Source organism: Rhipicephalus microplus, chromosome X, assembly GCF_043290135.1.
Source record: "Rhipicephalus microplus isolate Deutch F79 chromosome X, USDA_Rmic, whole genome shotgun sequence".
Lineage (NCBI taxonomy): Eukaryota > Metazoa > Arthropoda > Arachnida > Ixodida > Ixodidae > Rhipicephalus > Rhipicephalus microplus.
In genome coordinates, this window is record NC_134710.1 from 125,140,498 (window position 1) to 125,160,535 (window position 20,038).

At 44.5% G+C, this 20,038-nt stretch overlaps 1 protein-coding gene across 10 annotated transcripts in view; it reads right to left on the bottom strand.

The window, feature by feature from the left end:
* Positions 1-20,038, bottom strand: part of LOC119181551 (protein FAM210B, mitochondrial) — a 375,755-nt gene that overhangs the window by 283,444 nt on the left and 72,273 nt on the right. Inside the window, exon 4 of one of the 10 annotated variants that reach the window (XM_075877591.1) lies at positions 4,877-5,341. The exons of 5 other annotated variants lie outside the window; for them this stretch is intronic. In XM_075877591.1, the coding sequence (XP_075733706.1) occupies positions 5,311-5,341 (31 nt within the window). In that variant the 3' untranslated portion in view covers positions 4,877-5,310. 4 more of the 10 variants (XM_075877590.1, XM_075877592.1, XM_075877593.1 and 1 more) reach the window with 4 other exon arrangements.

The window sequence follows — 20,038 nt, forward strand, 5'->3', positions numbered from 1 at the left end:
TTGACTAAATATATGACTGGTGCAAACATTATAATCCTGGTAGGGTTGTCATGTCATGTAAGAACATGACAACATACCACGCTCATGGCGTGCTCCCGGCCGTTTCGATAGCTCCACGTATACTAAATTTGGTGTTACTTGACGTCAATTGATGACTAAATATATGACTGGTGCAAAAATGACAATCCTGGCAGGCTTGTCATGTAAGAACTTGACAACACACCACGCTCGTGGTGAGCTTGCGGCCGCTTTGTTAGCTCTATATATACTAAATTTGGTGTTACGTGACGTCAATGGATGACTAAATATATGACTGGTGCAAACATGATAATCCTGAGAGGATTGTCATGTAAGAACATGACAACAAACCACGCTCATGGCGTGCTCCCGGCCGTTTCGTTAGCTCTACATACACTAAATTTGATGTTACGTGACGTCAATGGATGACTGAATATATGACTCGTGCAAACATGATAATCCTGGCAGGCTTGTCGTGTAATAACATGACAAGAAATTACGCTAATGGCGTTCTCCTGGCCGTTTCGCTAGCTCCACATTTACAAAATTTGGTGTTACGTGATGTCATTGTATGACTAAATATATGACTGGTGCAAACATGATAGTTCTTGCAGGCTTGTCATGTAAGAACATGACAACATACCATGCTCATGGCGTGCTCCCGGCCGTTTTGCTAGCTCCACATATACTAAATTTGGTGTTACGTGACGTCAATTGATGACTAAATATATGACTGGTGCATACATGACAATCCTGGCAGGCTTGTCATGCAAGAACTTGACAACATACCACGCTCATGGCGTGCTCCCGGCCGTTTCGCTAGCTTCAGATATACTAAATTTGGTGTTACGTGACTTCAATGGATGACTAATTATATGACTGGTGCAAACATGATAATCCTGGCAGGCTTGTCAGAAAGAACATGACAACAAACCACGCTAATGGCGTTCTCCTGGCCGTTTCGCTAGTTCAGCATATACTAAATTTGGTGTTACGTGACGTCAATGGATGACTAAATATTTGACTGGTGCAAACATGATAACCCTGGCAGCCTTGTCATGTAAGAACATGACAACAAACCACGCTAATGGCGTTCTCCTGGCCATTTCGCTAGCTCCACATATACTAAACTTTGTGTTACGTCACGTCAATGGATGACTAAATATATGACTGGTGCAAACATGATAATCCTGGCAGGGTCGTCATGTAAGAACATAACATACCACGCTCATGGCGTGCTCCCGGCCGTTTCGCTAGCTCTACATATAATAAATTTGGTGTTACTTGACGTCAATGGATGACTAAAGATATGACTGGTGCAATAGGATAATCCTGGCAGGCTTGTCATGTAAGAACATGACAACATACCACGCTCATGGCGTGCTCCCAGCGCTTTCGCTAGCTTCACATACACTAAATTTGGTGTTACCTGACGTCAATGGATGACTTATTATATGACTGGTGCAAACATGATAATCCTGGCAGGTTTGTCATGTAATAACATGACAACAAACCACGCTAATGGCGTTCTCCCGGCCGTTTCTCTAGCTCCACTTATACTAAATTTGGTGTTACGTGACGTCAATTGATGACTAAATATATGACTGGTGCAAAATTGACAATCCTGGCAGGCTTGTCATGTAAGAACTTGACAACATACCACGCTCGTGGCGTGCTCCCGGCCGTTTTGCTAGCTCCACATATACTAAATTTGGTGTTACGTGACGTCAAAGGATGACTGAATATATGACTGGTGCCAACATGATAATCCTGGCAGGCTTGTTGTGTAAGAACATGACAACATACCACGCTCATGGCGTGCTCCCAGCCGTTTCGCTAGCTCCACATACACTAAATTTGGTGTTACGTGACGTCAACGGATGACTGGTGCAAACATGATAATCCTGGCAGGCTTGTCGTGTAAGAACATGACAACAAACCACGCTAATGGCGTTCTCCTGGCCGTTTCGTTAGCTCCACATTTACAAAAATTGGTGTTACTTGAAGTCAATGGATGACTAAATATATGACTGGTGCAAACATGATGATCCTGGCAGGCTTGTCATGTAAGGACATGACAACATACCGCTCTCATGGCGTGCTCTCGGCCGTTTCGCTAGCTACGATATACTAAATTTGGTGTTACGGGACGTCAATGGATGACTAAATATATGACTGGTGCAGACATGATAATCCTGGCAGGTTTGTCGTGTAATAACATGACAACAAACCACGCTAATGGCGATCTCCTGGTCGTTTCGCTATCTCCACATTTACAAAATTTGGTGTTACGTGACGTCAATGGATGACTAAATATATGACTGGTGCAAACATGATAATCCTGGCAGGCATGTCATGTAAGAACATGACAACATACCATGCTCATGGCGTGCTCCCGGCCGTTTTGCTAGCTCCACATATACTAAATTTGGTGTTACGTGACGTCAAAGGATGACTGAATATATGACTGGTGCCAACATGATAATCCTGGCAGGCTTGTTGTGTAAGAACATGACAACAAACCACGCTAATGGCGTTCTCCTTGCCGTTTCGCTAGCTCCACATACTCTAAATTTGGTGTAACGTGACGTAATGGAGGACTAAATATATGACTGGTGCAAACATGATAATCCTGGCAGGCTTGTCATGTAAAAACATGACAACATACCACGCTCATGGCATGCTCCCGGCCGTTTCGCTAGCTCCACATATACTAAACTTTGTGTTACGTCACGTCAATGGATGACTAAATATATGAGTGGTGCAAACATGATAATCCTGGCAGGGTCGTCATGAAAGAACATAACATACCACGCTCATGGCGTGCTCCAAGCCGTTTCGCTAGCTCTACATATAATAAATTTGGTGTTACGTGACGTCAATGGACGACTAAATATATGACTGGTGCAATAGGATAATCCCGGCAGGCTTGTCATGTAAGAACATGACAACATACCACGCTCATGGCGTGCTCGCGGCCGTGTCGCTAGCTCCACATACACTAAATTTGGTGTAACGTGACGTAATGGAGGACTAAATATATGACTGGTGCAAACATGATAATCCTGGCAGGCTTGTCATGTAAGAACATGACAACATACCGCGCTCATGGCGTGCTTTCGGCCGTTTCGCTAGCTCAGCATATACTAAATTTGGTGTTACGTGACGTCAATGGATGACTAAATATATGACTGGTGCAAACATGATAACCCTGGCAGTCTTGTCATGTAAGAACATGACAACAAACCACGCTAATGGCGTTCTCCTGGCCATTTCGCTAGCTCCACATATACTAAACTTTGTGTTACGTCACGTCAATGGATGACTAAATATATGACTGGTGCAAACATGATAATCCTGGCAGGGTCGTCATGTAAGAACATAACATACCACACTCATGGCGTGCTCCCGGCCGTTTCGCTAGCTCTACATATAATAAATTTGGTGTTACTTGACGTCAATGGATGACTAAAGATATGACTGGTGCAATAGGATAATCCCTGCAGGCTTGTCATGTAAGAACATGACAACATACCACACTCATGGCGTGCTCGCGGCCGTTTCGCTAGCTCCACATACACTAAATTTGGTGTAACGTGACGTAATGGAGGACTAAATATATGACTGGTGCAAACATGATAATCCTGGCAGGCTTGTCATGTAAGAACATGACAACATACCACGCTCATGGCATGCTCCTGGCGGTTTCGCTACCTCTATATATACTAAATTTGGTGTTACGTGACGTCAATGGATGACTAAATATATGACTGGTGCAAACATGATAATCCTGAGAGGGTTGTCATGTAAGAACGTGACAACATACCTCGCTCATGGCGTGCTCCCGGCCGTTTCGCTAGCTCTACATATACTAAATTTGGTGTTACGTGACGTCCATGATTGACTAAATATATGGCTGGTGCAAACATGATAATCCTGGTAGGGTTGTCATGTCATATAAGAACATGACAACATACCACGCTCATGGCGTGCTCCCGGCCGTTTCGCTAGCTCCACATATACTAAATTTGGTGTTACGTGACGTCAATGGATGACTAAATATATGACTGGTTCAAACATGATAATCCTGGGAGGGTTGTCATGTAAGAACATGAAAACATACCACGCTCATGGCGTGTTCCCGGCCGTTTCGCTAGCTCCACATATACTAAATTTGGTTTTACGTGACGTCAATGGATGACCAAATATATGACTGGTGCAAACATGATAATCCTGACAGGCTTGTCATGTAAGAACATGACAACATACCACGCTCATGGCGTGCTCCCGGCCGTTTCGATAGCTCCACATATACTAAATTTGGTGTTACTTGACGTCAATTGATGACTAAATATATGACTGGTGCAAAAATGACAATCCTGGCAGGCTTGTCATGTAAGAACTTGACAACACACCACGCTCGTGGCGAGCTTCCGGCCGTTTTGCTAGCTCTATATATACTAAATTTGGTGTTACGTGACGTCAATGGATGACTAAATATATGACTGGTGCAAACATGATAATCCTGAGAGGATTGTCATGTAAGAACATGACAACAAACCACGCTCATGGCGTGCTCCCGGCCGTTTCGTTAGCTCTACATACACTAAATTTGATGTTACGTGACGTCAATGGATGACTGAATATATGACTGGTGCAAACATGATAATCCTGGCAGGCTTGTCGTGTAATAACATGACAAGAAATTACGCTAATGGCGTTCTCCTGGCCGTTTCGCTAGCTCCACATTTACAAAATTTGGTGTTACGTGATGTCAATGTATGACTAAATATATGACTGGTGCAAACATGATAGTTCTTTCAGGCTTGTCATGTAAGAACATGACAACATACCATGCTCATGGCGTGCTCCCGGCCGTTTTGCTAGCTCCACACATACTAAATTTGGTGTTACGTGACGTCAATTGATGACTAAATATATGACTGGTGCATACATGACAATCCTGGCAGGCTTGTCATGCAAGAACTTGACAACATACCACGCTCATGGCGTGCTCCAGGCTGTTTCGCTAGCTTCAGATATACTAAATTTGGTGTTACGTGACTTCAATGGATGACTAATTATATGACTGGTGCAAACATGATAATCCTGGCAGGCTTGTCAGAAAGAACATGACAACAAACCACGCTAATGGCGTTCTCCTGGCCGTTTCGCTAGCTCCACATATACTAAACTTTGTGTTACGTCACGTCAATGGATGACTAAATATATGACTGGTGCAAACATGAAAATCCTGGCAGGGTCGTCATGTAAGAACATAACATACCACGCTCATGGCGTGCTCCCAGCCGTTTCGCTAGCTCTACATATAATAAATTTGGTGCTACGTGACGTCAATGGACGACTAAATATATGCCTGGTGCAATAGGATAATCCCGGCAGGCTTGTCTTGTAAGAACATGACAACATACCACGCTCATGGCGTGTTCGCGGCCGTGTCGCTAGCACCACATACACTAAATTTGGTGTTACGTGACGTCAATGGAGGACTAAATATATGACTGGTGCAAACATGATAATCCTGGCAGGCTTGTCATGTAAGAACATGACAACATACCGCGCTCATGGCGTGCTTCCGGCCGTTTCGCTAGTTCAGCATATACTAAATTTGGTGTTACGTGACGTCAATGGATGACTAAATATTTGACTGGTGCAAACATGATAACCCTGGCAGCCTTGTCATGTAAGAACATGAACACAAACCACGCTAATGGCGTTCTCCTGGCCATTTCGCTAGCTCCACATATACTAAACTTTGTGTTACGTCACGTCAATGGATGACTAAATATATGACTGGTGCAAACATGATAATCCTGGCAGGGTCGTCATGTAAGAACATAACATACCACGCTCATGGCGTGCTCCCGGCCGTTTCGCTAGCTCTACATATAATAAATTTGGTGTTACTTGACGTCAGTGGATGACTAAAGATATGACTGGTGCAATAGGATAATCCCGCCAGGCTTGTCATGTAAGAACATGACAACATACCACGCTCATGGCGTGCTCGCGGCCGTTTCGCTAGCTCCACATAGACTAAATTTGGTGTAACGTGACGTAATGGAGGACTAAATATATGACTGGTGCAAACATGATAATCCTGGCAGGCTTGTCATGTAAGAACATGACAACATACCACGCTCATGGCATGCTCCCGGCGGTTTCGCTACCTCTATATATACTAAATTTGGTGTTACGTGACGTCAATGGATGACTAAATATATGACTGGTGCAAACATGATAATCCTGAGAGGGTTGTCATGTAAGAACGTGACAACATACCACGCTCATGGCGTGCTCCCGGCCGTTTCGCTAGCTCTACATATACTAAATTTGGTGTTACGTGACGTCAATGAATGACTAAATATATGACTGGTGCAAACATGATAATCCTGGCAGGGTTGTCATGTAAGAACATGACAACATACCACGCTCATGGCGTGCTCCCGGCCGTTTCGCTAGCTCCACATATACAAAATTTGGTGTTACGTGACGTCAATTGATTACTAAATATATGACTGGTGCAAACATGACAATCCTGGCAGGCTTGTCATGTAAGAACATGACAACATACCCCGCTCATGGCGTGCTCCCGGCCGTTTTGCTAGCTTCACATATACTAAATATCGTGTTGCGTGACGTCAATGGATGACTAAATATATGACTGGTGCAAACATGATAATCCTGGCAGGTTTGTCGTGTAATAACATGACAACAAACCACGCTAATGGCGTTCTCCTGGTCGTTTCGCTAGCTCCACATTTACAAAATTTGGTGTTACGTGACGTCAATGGATGACTAATTATATGACTGGTGCAAACATGATAATCCTGGCAGGCTTGTCATGTAAGAACATGACAACATACCATGCTCATGGCGTGCTCCCGGCCGTTCCTCTAGCTCCACTTATACTAAATTTGGTGTTACGTGACGTCAATTGATGACTAAATATATGACTGGTGCAAAATTGACAATCCTGGCAGGCTTGTCATGTAAGAACTTGACAACATACCACGCTCGTGGCGTGCTCCCGGCCGTTTTGCTAGCTCTATATATACTAAATTTGGTGTACCGTGATGTCAACGGATGAGTAAATATATGACTGGTGCAAACATGATAATCCTGAGAGGATTGTCATGTAATAACATGACAACAAACCACGCTCATGGCGTGCTCCCGGCCGTTTCGTTAGCTCTACATATACTAAAATTGAAGTTACGTGACGTCAATGGATGACTAAACATATGACTGGTGCAAACATGATAATCCTGGCAGGCTTGCATGTAAGAACATGACAACATACCACGCTCATGGCGTGCTCCCAGCACTTTCGCTAGCTCCACATAAACTAAATTTGGTGTTATGTGACGTCAATGGATGACTAATTATATGGCTGGTGCAAACATGATAATCCTGGCAGGCTTGTCATGTAAGAACATGACAACATCCCACGCTCATGGCGTGCTCCCGGCCGTTTCGCTAGCTTCACATATACTAAATTTGGTGTTACGTGACGTCAATGGATGACTTAATATATGACTGGTGCAACATAACCCTGGCAGGCTTGTCATGTAAGAACATGACAACTTACCGCGCTAATGACGAGCTCCCGGCCGTTTCGCTAGCTCCACATATACTAAATTTGGTGTTACGAGCTGTCAATGGATGACTAAATATATGACTGGTGCAAACATGATAATCCTGGCAGGCTTGTCAGTAAGAACATGACAACATACCACGCTCATGGCGTGCTCCCGGTCGTTTCGCTAGCTCAACATATACTAAATTCGGTGTTACGTGACGTCAATGAATGACTAAATATATGACTGGTGCAGACATGATAATCCTGGCACGCTTGTAATGTAAGAACATGACAACATACCACGCTCATGGCGTGCTCCCGGCCGTTTCGCTAGCACCACATATACTAAATTTGGTGTTACGTGACGTCAATTGATTACTAAATATATGACTGGTGCAAACATGACAATCCTGGCAGGCTTGTCATGTAAGAACATGACAACATACCACGCTCATGGCGTGCTCCCAGCGCATTCGCTAGCTTCACATACACTAAATTTGGTGTTACCTGACGTCAATGGATGACTTATTATATGACTGGTGCAAACATGATAATCCTGGCAGGCTTGTCATGTAAGAACATGACAACATACGACGCTCATGGCGTGCTTCCGGCCGTTTCGCTAGCTCTACATATACTAAATTTGGTGTTACGTGACGTCAATGGATGACTAAATATATGACTGCTGCAAACATGATAATCCTGGCAGGCTTGTCATGTAAGCAGATGACAACATACCACGCTCATGGCGTGCTCCCAGCCGTTTCGCTAGCTCCACACACATTAAATTTGGTGTTACATGACGTCAATGGATGACTAAATATATGACTGGTGCAAACATGATAATCCTGGCAGGTTTGTCGTGTAATAACATGACAACAAACCACGCTAATGGCGTTCTCCTGGTCGTTTCGCTAGCTCCACATTTACAAAATTTGGTGTTACGTGACGTCAATGGATGACTAATTATATGACTGGTGCAAACATGATAATCCTGGCAGGCTTGTCATGTAAGAACATGACAACATAACATGCTCATGGCGTGCTCCCGGCCGTTTTTCTAGCTCGACATATACTAAGTTTGGTGTTACGTGACGTCAATTGATGACTAAATATATGACTGGTGCAAACATGAGAATCCTGGCAGGCTTGTCATGTAAGAACTTGACAACATACCACACTCATGGCGTGCTCCCGGCCGTTTTGCTAGCTCCATATATACTAAATTTGGTGTTACGTGACGTCAATGGATGAATAAATATATGACTGGTGCCAACATGATAATCCTGGCAGGCTTGTCGTGTAAGAACATGACAACAAACCACGCTAATGGCGTTCTCCTAGCCGTTTCGCTAGCTCCACATACACTAAATTTGGTGTAACGTGACGTAATGGAGGACTAAATATATGACTGGTGCAAACATGATAATCCTGGCAGGCTTGTCATGTAAGAACATGACAACATACCACGCTCATGGCATGCTCCCGGCGGTTTCGCTACCTCTATATATACTAAATTTGGTGTTACGTGACGTCAATGGATGACTAAATATATGACTGGTGCAAACATGATAATCCTGAGAGGATTGTAATGTAAGAACGTGACAACATATCACGCTCATGGCGTGCTCCCGGCCGTTTCGCTAGCTCTACAAATACTAAATTTGGTGTTACGTGACGTCAATGGATGACTAAATATATGACTGGTGCAAACATGATAATGCTGGCAGGGTTGTCATGTAAGAACATGAAAACATACCATGCTCAAGGCGTGCTCCCGGCCGTTTCGCTAGCTCCACATATACTAAATTTGGTCTTACGTGACGTCAATGGATGACCAAATATATGACTGGTACAAACATGATAATCCTGACAGGCTTGTCATGTAGGAACATGACAACATACCACGCTCGTGGCGTGCTCCCGGCCGTTTCGATAGCTCTACATATACTAAATTTGGTGTTACTTGACGTCAATGGATGACTAAATATATGACTGGTGCAAACATGACAATCCTGGCAGGCTTGTCATGTAAGAACATGACAACAAACCACGCTAATGGCGTTCTCCTGGCCATTTCGCTAGCTCCACATATACTAAACTTTGTGGTACGTCACGTCAATGGATGACTAAATATATGACTGGTGCAAACATGATAATCCTGGCAGGGTCGTCATGTAAGAACATAACATACCACACTCATGGCGTGCTCCCGGCCGTTTCGCTAGCTCTACATATAATAAATTTGGTGTTACTTGACGTCAATGGATGACTAAAGATATGACTGGTGCAATAGGATAATCCCTGCAGGCTTGTCATGTAAGAACATGACAACATACCACACTCATGGCGTGCTCGCGGCCGTTTCGCTAGCTCCACATACACTAAATTTGGTGTAACGTGACGTAATGGAGGACTAAATATATGACTGGTGCAAACATGATAATTCTGGCAGGCTTGTCATGTAAGAACATGACAACATACCACGCTCATGGCATGCTCCTGGCGGTTTCGCTACCTCTATATATACTAAATTTGGTGTTACGTGACGTCAATGGATGACTAAATATATGACTGGTGCAAACATGATAATCCATAGAGGGTTGTCATGTAAGAACATGACAACATACCTCGCTCATGGCGTGCTCCCGGCCGTTTCGCTAGCTCTACATATACTAAATTTGGTGTTACGTGACGTCCATGATTGACTAAATATATGACTGGTGCAAACATTATAATCCTGGTAGGGTTGTCATGTCATGTAAGAACATGACAACATACCACGCTCATGGCGTGCTCCCGGCCGTTTCGATAGCTCCACGTATACTAAATTTGGTGTTACTTGACGTCAATTGATGACTAAATATATGACTGGTGCAAAAATGACAATCCTGGCAGGCTTGTCATGTAAGAACTTGACAACACACCACGCTCGTGGTGAGCTTGCGGCCGCTTTGTTAGCTCTATATATACTAAATTTGGTGTTACGTGACGTCAATAGATGACTAAATATATGACTGGTGCAAACATGATAATCCTGAGAGGATTGTCATGTAAGAACATGACAACAAACCACGCTCATGGCGTGCTCCCGGCCGTTTCGTTAGCTCTACATACATTAAATTTGATGTTACGTGACGTCAATGGATGACTGAATATATGACTCGTGCAAACATGATAATCCTGGCAGGCTTGTCGTGTAATAACATGACAAGAAATTACGCTAATGGCGTTCTCCTGGCCGTTTCGCTAGCTCCACATTTACAAAATTTGGTGTTACGTGATGTCATTGTATGACTAAATATATGACTGGTGCAAACATGATAGTTCTTGCAGGCTTGTCATGTAAGAACATGACAACATACCATGCTCATGGCGTGCTGCCGGCCGTTTTGCTAGCTCCACATATACTAAATTTGGTGTTACGTGACGTCAATTGATGACTAAATATATGACTGGTGCATACATGACAATCCTGGCAGGCTTGTCATGCAAGAACTTGACAACATACCACGCTCATGGCGTGCTCCCGGCCGTTTCGCTAGCTTCAGATATACTAAATTTGGTGTTACGTGACTTCAATGGATGACTAATTATATGACTGGTGCAAACATGATAATCCTGGCAGGCTTGTCAGAAAGAACATGACAACAAACCACGCTAATGGCGTTCTCCTGGCCGTTTCGCTAGTTCAGCATATACTAAATTTGGTGTTACGTGACGTCAATGGATGACTAAATATTTGACTGGTGCAAACATGATAACCCTGGCAGCCTTGTCATGTAAGAACATGACAACAAACCACGCTAATGGCGTTCTCCTGGCCATTTCGCTAGCTCCACATATACTAAACTTTGTGTTACGTCACGTCAATGGATGACTAAATATATGACTGGTGCAAACATGATAATCCTGGCAGGGTCGTCATGTAAGAACATAACATACCACGCTCATGGCGTGCTCCCGGCCGTTTCGCTAGCTCTACATATAATAAATTTGGTGTTACTTGACGTCAATGGATGACTAAAGATATGACTGGTGCAATAGGATAATCCTGGCAGGCTTGTCATGTAAGAACATGACAACATACCACGCTCATGGCGTGCTCCCATTGCTTTCGCTAGCTTCACATACACTAAATTTGGTGTTACCTGACGTCAATGGATGACTTATTATATGACTGGTGCAAACATGATAATCCTGGCAGGCTTGTCATGTAAGACCATGACAACATACCACGCTCATGGCGTGCTTCCGGCCGTTTCGCTAGCTCTACATATACTAAATTTGGTGTTACGTGACGTCAATGGATGACTGAATATATGACTGCTGCAAACATGATAATCCTGGCAGGCTTGTCATGTAAGCAGATGACAACATACCACGCTCATGGCGTGCTCCCAGCCGTTTCGCTGGCTCCACACACAATAAATTTGGTGTTACGTGACGTCAATGGATGACTAAATATATGACTGGTGCAAACATGATAATCCTGGCAGGTTTGTCGTGTAATAACATGACAACAAACCACGCTAATGGCGTTCTCCTGGTCGTTTCGCTAGCTCCACATTTACAAAATTTGGTGTTACGTGACGTCAATGGATGACTAAATATATGACTGGTGCAAACATGATAATCCTGACAGGCTTGTCATGTAAGAACATGACAACATACCATGCTCAAGGCGTGCTCCCGGCCGTTTCGCTTGCTCTACATATACTAAAGTTGGTGTTACGTGACGTCAATGGATGACTAAATACATGACTGGTGCAAACATGATAATACTGGCAGGCTTTTCATGTAAGAACATGACAAGAAATTACGCTAATGGCGTTCTCCTGGCCGTTTCGCTAGCTCGACATATACAAAATTTGGTGTTACGTGACGTCAATGTATGACTAAATATATGACTGGTGCAAACATGATAATCCTTGCAGGCTTGTCATGTAAGAACATGACAACATACCACGCTCATGGCGTGCTCCTGGCCGTTTCGCTAGCTCCACATATACTAAATTTGGTGTTATGTGACGTCAATGGATGACTAAATATATGACTGGTGCAAACATGATAATCTTGGCAGGCTTGTCATGTAAGAACATGACAATATACCACGCTCATGGCGTGCTCCCGGCCGTTTCGCTAGCTCTACATATACTGAATTTGGTGTTATGTGACGTCAATGATTGACTAAATATATGAGTGGTGCAAACATGATAATCCTGGCAGGCTTGTAATGTAAGAACATGACAACATACCACGCTTTTGGCGTGCTCCCGGCCGTTTCGCTAGCTCGACATACACTAAATTTGGTGTTACGTGACGTCAATGAATGACTAAATATATGATTGGTGCAAACATAATGATCCTGGCAGGCTTCTCATGTAAGAACATCACAACATAATACGCTCATGACTTGCTGCCGTCCTTTTTGCTAGCTCCACATACACTAAATTTGGTGTTACGTGACGTCAATGTATGACTAAATATATGACTGGTGCAAACATGATAATCCTGGCAGGCTTGTCATGTAAGAACTTGACAACATACAACGCTCATGGCGTGCTCCCGGCCGTTTCGCTAGCTCTGCATATATTAAATTTGGTGTTACGTGACATCAATGGATGACTAAATATATGACTGGTGCAAACATGATAATCCTGGCAGGCTTGTCTTGTAAGAACATGACAACATACCACGCTCATGGCGTGCTCGCGGCCGTTTCGCTAGCTCTGCATATATAAAATTTGGTGTTACGTGACATCAATGGATGACTAAATATATGGCTGGTGCAAACATGATAATCCTGGCAGGCTTGTCTTGTAATAACATGACAACATACCACGCTCATGACGTGCTCGCGGCCGTTTCGCTAGCTCCACATACACTAAATTTGGTGTTACGTGACGTCAATGTATGACTAAATATATGACTGGTGCAAACATGATAATCCTGGCAGGCTTGTCATGTAAGAACTTGACAACATACCACGCTCATGGCGTTATCCCGGCCGTTTCGCTAGCTCTGCATATATTAAATTTGGTGTTACGTGACGTCAATGGATGACTAAATATATGACTGGTGCAAACATGATAATCCTGGCAGGCTTGTCTTGTAAGAACATGACAACATACCACGCTCATGGCGCGCTCCCAATACTACCATATGATTCCCAGTTGACAACGCCACCACTACCCTTACTCTCGTTGCATTGTCAAAGGTACAGTTGCCTTGTTTTAAATGGTATTCTGTGGTACGGTGGTACCCCGGCGAAACAAAGTTTTGAAAGAGTGTTTAACGATTAAGAGCATTTGGCGCTCTACTATGAGAGATCAACCAGCCGTCCCGAAACGAGTACGAGTCTCTTCGGTAGACTTAGTCTGCACTGCTGACACTGTTCCATAGACAACCAACCGTGAAATTTGTAACATCTCCATAGAAACACCTCAATGGCCCTAGGAAATAGGACACATTGACACCGTGATTTGTACGCTATTTTCTAGAAACAGATAACGAAATACCTACAGTTGCGAATAGTTTAACTGTTGGCATAGTATCTTCAGTTCAATTCACTTCCACTACGTCTTTCAATAGACCTATATGTAAAAAAAAATGGCCGCGAATCGCCATTCTTGAAAGCAAATGTCGTCGAAACCGCAGACTTTTCTGCAGACACTCAGTGAGAAATGGGCGCCAGCTGGCAGGAATGTGTAAAAAGAAAAGCTTGAAACGAACGAGGAGCAGCGCTCAGGCTCTCTTTTTTTCATTGACAATGACCAAAAGTATGAACGCAGCCAGTAGGTCAAGATGGCTGGGCGTTTAGCAAGATCGAACGTTTAGAAGATCGAAAGAAGAAGCATAGTACTGACCTGAGAGCTTACCTTATGTCGCCCCCCCCCCCCCTTCCAAACGCTAGGCCGAAGAGTGGTGCGAGTTTCTAGCGCGTGGCCAGGCTACGCAGACTCGTATCTCTCTGAAGCCAACGCGAGCGCCTTTGCCTTTGCTCGAGCAACCAGCCCTTGGTCCCGGTGTCTCCGTGAATTACTTTTACCCCGGAGACGTGCTCGTGGTACCCTGTGTAGTACTTTTCGCCCGTGGCGCGGATAAGCCCATTTGCTTTCCCGCCACGCCTTTGCAACGGGCTGTACTGCGTTTTGGTGTTGCCACAGACAATAAAGTGTCGCGACCTTGAGCAGTACTGTGTTCTCGCCATGGCGATGGCTAACGCGTGCCCGGCGGCTCGCTAAGACCGGACCCACGTTAGTGGGGCTGTACTCCTTCGGGATGCGTATCACTACACTGGAGCCCAATGCGGTATCAAAAGCTCTAAGCTTTTGACTGCTCATAGCGAGTCAGTTGGCCCGCGCGATTCGGGCTCGTCGCAACATGCCTGCTTCGTGGCATGCCGCGTTGCACAACGAGGCCATCACCTCTATGAACGGACACCCTTCGGCATCCGTCCGTGTCGTCACCCCCTTATGGTGAACACACAACCAGCGTGGTAGCTGGGGCGCTATTTCATGCCCCCTGTTGTCAGCCGAGAACCTGGATTTTGGTGCGATGGCCACTCGTGATGCCTTAGCACATGCAAGTGTCGGGCGCGAAACAGCAGCGAAAAGGGGGTCCCCATGAAGATGACCTTGGCTGCTATCTAACTAAGCGGCGCACTGTGTGGCAGCCGAGCGGGGGAACTTTCCGAAGGCCACTGTGCCGAGAGCGAGCCCGTGCACACGGCGGTTGCTGCGACCCTGAGTGGGCGCGATACCAGACTCCCCCATTTGGTAGAATGGGAATCGTTTTCAGCGGCGAAGAGCTACTGAAGGTTCAGCAGAGTGACCCGTTTCGAGTGTCGGAGGGAGGGGGCGCCGTATAGGGAGCTTGCATGAACGGCGGCGACGCTATGCATTCTGGGTAGGCAGCCATATTTCTGTCAGAGGCGGTCGGAAAGTGCAGCAGTGCAGTCGTGTTAGCGAGCATTGGCGTAGCTTGCAGGCGTGATCGAGTGCGATCACGACGCAAATTTAACTCCAAGAAGTTTCGTGCACGATATCAGCCTCTCCGCAAGAAAGACCACGCCGCAACGCTGTGCCAGAAAGACCTCGAGCGGCACGAAGAAGAGACGAGAATTTGCTCCGAGTGATCCATTCAATCACGCTTCATGATTGAATGGATCACGAAGCGTGATTGAATGGATCATAAAATGAAATGAAATATATAAAATTTATGCCTAAAGTAACGTGACATGCGTCGAATCGGCATTCTTCGCAGCTCTGGAGAAAACGCATTGTGGCGAAGCGCTCCGATAGCGCCGTCGGAGTTGTGGTACATGTTCAGTGCTGGCACGTACACTTGCTCGCTCGACAACTACGCGTTCTGCGATAAGTTGCACGCCTAATAGCTTCTCAGTACGACGGATCATCAGGGATAAAAAGCTGATTGATAGATATGTGCGGTTTAACGTCCCAAAACCACCATATGATTATGAGAGACGCCATAGTTGAAGGCTCCGGAAATTTCGACCACCTGGGGTTCTTTAGCATGCACCCGAATCTGAGCACACGGGTCTAGAACATTTCCGCCTCCATAGGGAATGCAGCCGCTGCAGCCGAGATTCGATCCCGCGACCGGCGGGCCAGCAGCTGAGTATACCTTAGCCACTAGACCACTAGTTGCATGGTATAACGTCTATATTATGCCAGACCTGCAAGCATGAAGTACCAGTAAACTGCGTTGTACTCCGAGTCATATTCTTATAGGCTGTTCCACAAATGTATGTTGAGCATGTATTGAAACACAGAGGGAATGACACGTCAACGGAGATTCAGGGGCGTATGAAAAGGAAACGCCACGAAACTCCATGCGAATTTGATTTTAAGAATAACAAAGTGTTTACTGTTGCCATTCGCTATATCTAACCCGAGACGGTACGTTTGCAACACAAAAGTAAAATATTTCTACGAGTGAGCCACATGAAAAAAATGGACAGATGTTTTATGATGCTACGATGCGCAGAAAAATTTTTGTACGCGAGGAAACATGCGCGAAAACGCCCTTTGCTGCAAAACAATATGCATGTGTCCTGAAGTGCGTGCTGCTTCAATGAAGAAATTACCGCCTGTACCATTATAACTATCTCGTAGGGACTGCATTTGTTATTCATCTAAGCTTAATAGCACTCCAATGCATCCTGCAGCATTTTGTTAGAAAAGGCCCCCTCGAGCGCTAGGTGGAAAACGCAGAAAGCGACGGCGCTGGCCGGAATGTCAGTCGGGCGCCACAGCATATAAAACCGGAAGTCGACGCAGACGAGCGCCATGACCCCCAATACTTTGCGTGAGCGAAGATTTCGCTAACCAACTATTATGACGTAGATGTGAAGGAAGTAAAGTGGACGAAGGGACTAACTGCCGTGTTTTGCCATATGGCTTGCGAATTTCTTAGAGACACAAAAACATTTTCTTGTTAGGTTATTCCTAGCAGAAATTTAGTTCTTTAGAATCAATTTATTCATTTCAATTAATAGTTCTGTACCTACTTTATTTGTGACCATCAATACCATCATCAGCCTGACTACGCCCACTTGGGCAAACGCCCCTCCCATGAATCGCCAATCAACCTGGTTCATCGCCACGTTATACCTGCAAACTTTTAAATCTCATCGGCCCACCTAACTTTTTGTCTCCCCCTCGTGGGTTTGCCTTCTCTGGGAATCTAGTCAGTTACCATTGATGACCAACGGTTATCCTGCCTACGCACTATAGTGCCCGACTAATGTTTATTTCTTCTTCTTGATTTCAACTAATATATGTAAACCCAATCTCCCATATTCTTGTATCTTAATGTTACACCTATCATTTTCCCTCATCGCTCGTTGCGTCGTCTTCAATTTAAGCGGAACCCTTATTGTAAGCCTCTAGTTTTCTGCTCCATAGGTGGGTATCGGCCAGATGCAGCTGTTACATACCTTCCTCTTGAAGGCTACTGGTAGATTACCATTCATGATTTCAGAGTGCTTGCTGAATGTGTTCCACACCCACTCTTATTCTAGTTATTTCACTCTCATGGTTCGGCTCCGCGGTTACTGCCTGTCCTAAGTGGACATATTCCTTTACAACTTCCAGCGTCTCTCCACCTATCGCATAGTGCTATTTTCTGCCTAGACTGTTTTACATTACTTTATTTTTGTGGATATTAATTTTAAGGCCTACTGTACTGCTTTCCATGTCCAGTTCAGTAATCATGAGCTGAAATTGGTCCCCTGAGTTACTCATCAAAGCTATGTCATCAGCGAATCGCAGGTTACTAAGATACTCTCCATTAACTCTTATCCCTAACTTTTCCCAACATGTGGACCTGAAATTCTCCTGTAAACACGCAGTGAATAGCATTAGAAAGATCGTGTCTGACTGCCTTACAGCCATATTGGGATTTTGTCGCTATCTTTATGCAGAACTGTGGTGGCTGTGGATCCACTGTAGATTTATGCCAGGATGTTTATGTAGGATTCGTCGATGCCCCGATTCTGTAGTGCCTGCTTTACTGGTGATGTGTCGACTCAGTAATCTTTCTCGTAATCTATGAAGGCTATGTGTAGATATTGGTAGTATTCAACGCATTTTTTATCACCTGATCGATAGTATGAATATGGTCTATTATGGAGTAGCCTGTACGAAATCCTGCTTGGTCCTTTGGTTGATTCAACTCTAATGTCGCCTAATTCTATAAGCTATTATTTTTGCATATAGTTTGTAGAGAATGGGCCGTAAGCTGATCGACCATTAATTTTTTAAGGTCCTTGAACCTTCCTTTTTTATGGATTAGGATGCATGATGTTGGCGTTCTTCCAAGATTCTGGTACATTTCCCGTCAAGACACTTCGTATATAAGGTGGCCAGTTTTTCTAACACAATTTCTCCGCCATATTTCAGCTTTTTCGTAGTTGACTTATCATCACCAGCGGCTTTGCCTCTTTGCATACCTTCTAAGGCTTTCATTTCTGGCTCTGTCATGGTAGGACGTAAAACTCCTCTGGGCTATTATTGCTTCTTACGACATTATCCTGGTTGTTTCGGCTTCTGTGCAACTCTCTGTAAAATTCCTCCGCCACCTCAACTATGATATCTTTATTAGTTGTGGTGACATTGCCTTTCTTGTCTCATGATAATGCATACATCCATTTTAGGCTATGCACTAGTTTTATTTCACAGTTTTAGGCTTGTGCCGCTTTTTACGGGCCTGCTAGATTCTTTCTATGTTATATACCTTCTGATGTCGGATACCTTACACCTATGCATTAACTTTGAAAGCTTCACTGGCCTTGTTTTGTCAGTTGTATTTGAGGCCTTCGTGTGTTGTCATCTCTTAATGAATTTTTTCCTCTTCTGGAAGTTTTCCAGTGTCCTGTCGAGTGATTGTAGCTCCAACTTCCATTGCACACTCTTTGATGATACTAGTAAGATTATCGTTCATTGTGCCAATGCTATGTGACCTTGATTGTTGAATTTAATATTCCCTAGATATCTGATTATTTCATCTTTCTTCATCATATTGAAAATTTTTATCCCCATTTTATTAACAGCCAGTTTAAAGGCCAATCCCCCGTAGTGGGTACGATCCAAAACATAGGCACAAGCAAGCAAGCAAGCAAGCTGGCTAACAAGGGTTAGCGTGTACATAAAAGAGGGGACGACCACCGCCGTAGCTCAATTGGTAGCCAGAGCATCGGGTGCCTTATCCGAAGGTTGTAGGGTTCGGTCCCGGTCCTCGGAAAGTTATTTTTTCACCCAATTTGCTTTCTTCACACCTATATTATAAATTCTCCAATACACTTTATTTTTCACAAAGGTGTCATGATGAAAAGTTAAATGTTATCGTGATCACCTCCCCTCCCCTGGCAAACTGGCCCGCTTAGGTCTCTTGTCCGAAGACTGTCTTCGCAACAAAGTGAAATGCTGAGGCACGTACCCGTTGGGCAGGTTCTACGCGGTACTACGGGGAGGGAAAGGGGGGGGGGTGTTTTCTGTAGTCACCTGAGGGGAGGCACAACTTGCCCCCCCCATACATTGGCATAACAAAAATGGGGGAACTGAGACGACCGCCCCCCCCCCTTTTTTTTTTTTTTGAAGGGGAATTCTGTGCATGCTTATCCAGGTAGACCAGTTGCTGTATGGTGTCGTGCTTCATAGCTTGAGGTCGCACTATTTCAGGTAAGACCATCTCCCAGTCTGAGTTAAACTCACGTTGGCAAAGAGGAAATATTTTGGAAAAAAAAAATCTTGATGCGGTACCTTGCGCGGGACACTGCGAATGTCATCGAAGCCGGGTGCAGAGAACGCAAGCGAAGATGGGGCGAATGATGTAGCTATAGCCATCACAATTTTCTTCAAATATAAAGCAGAAACTGCAACGAAAAAATAG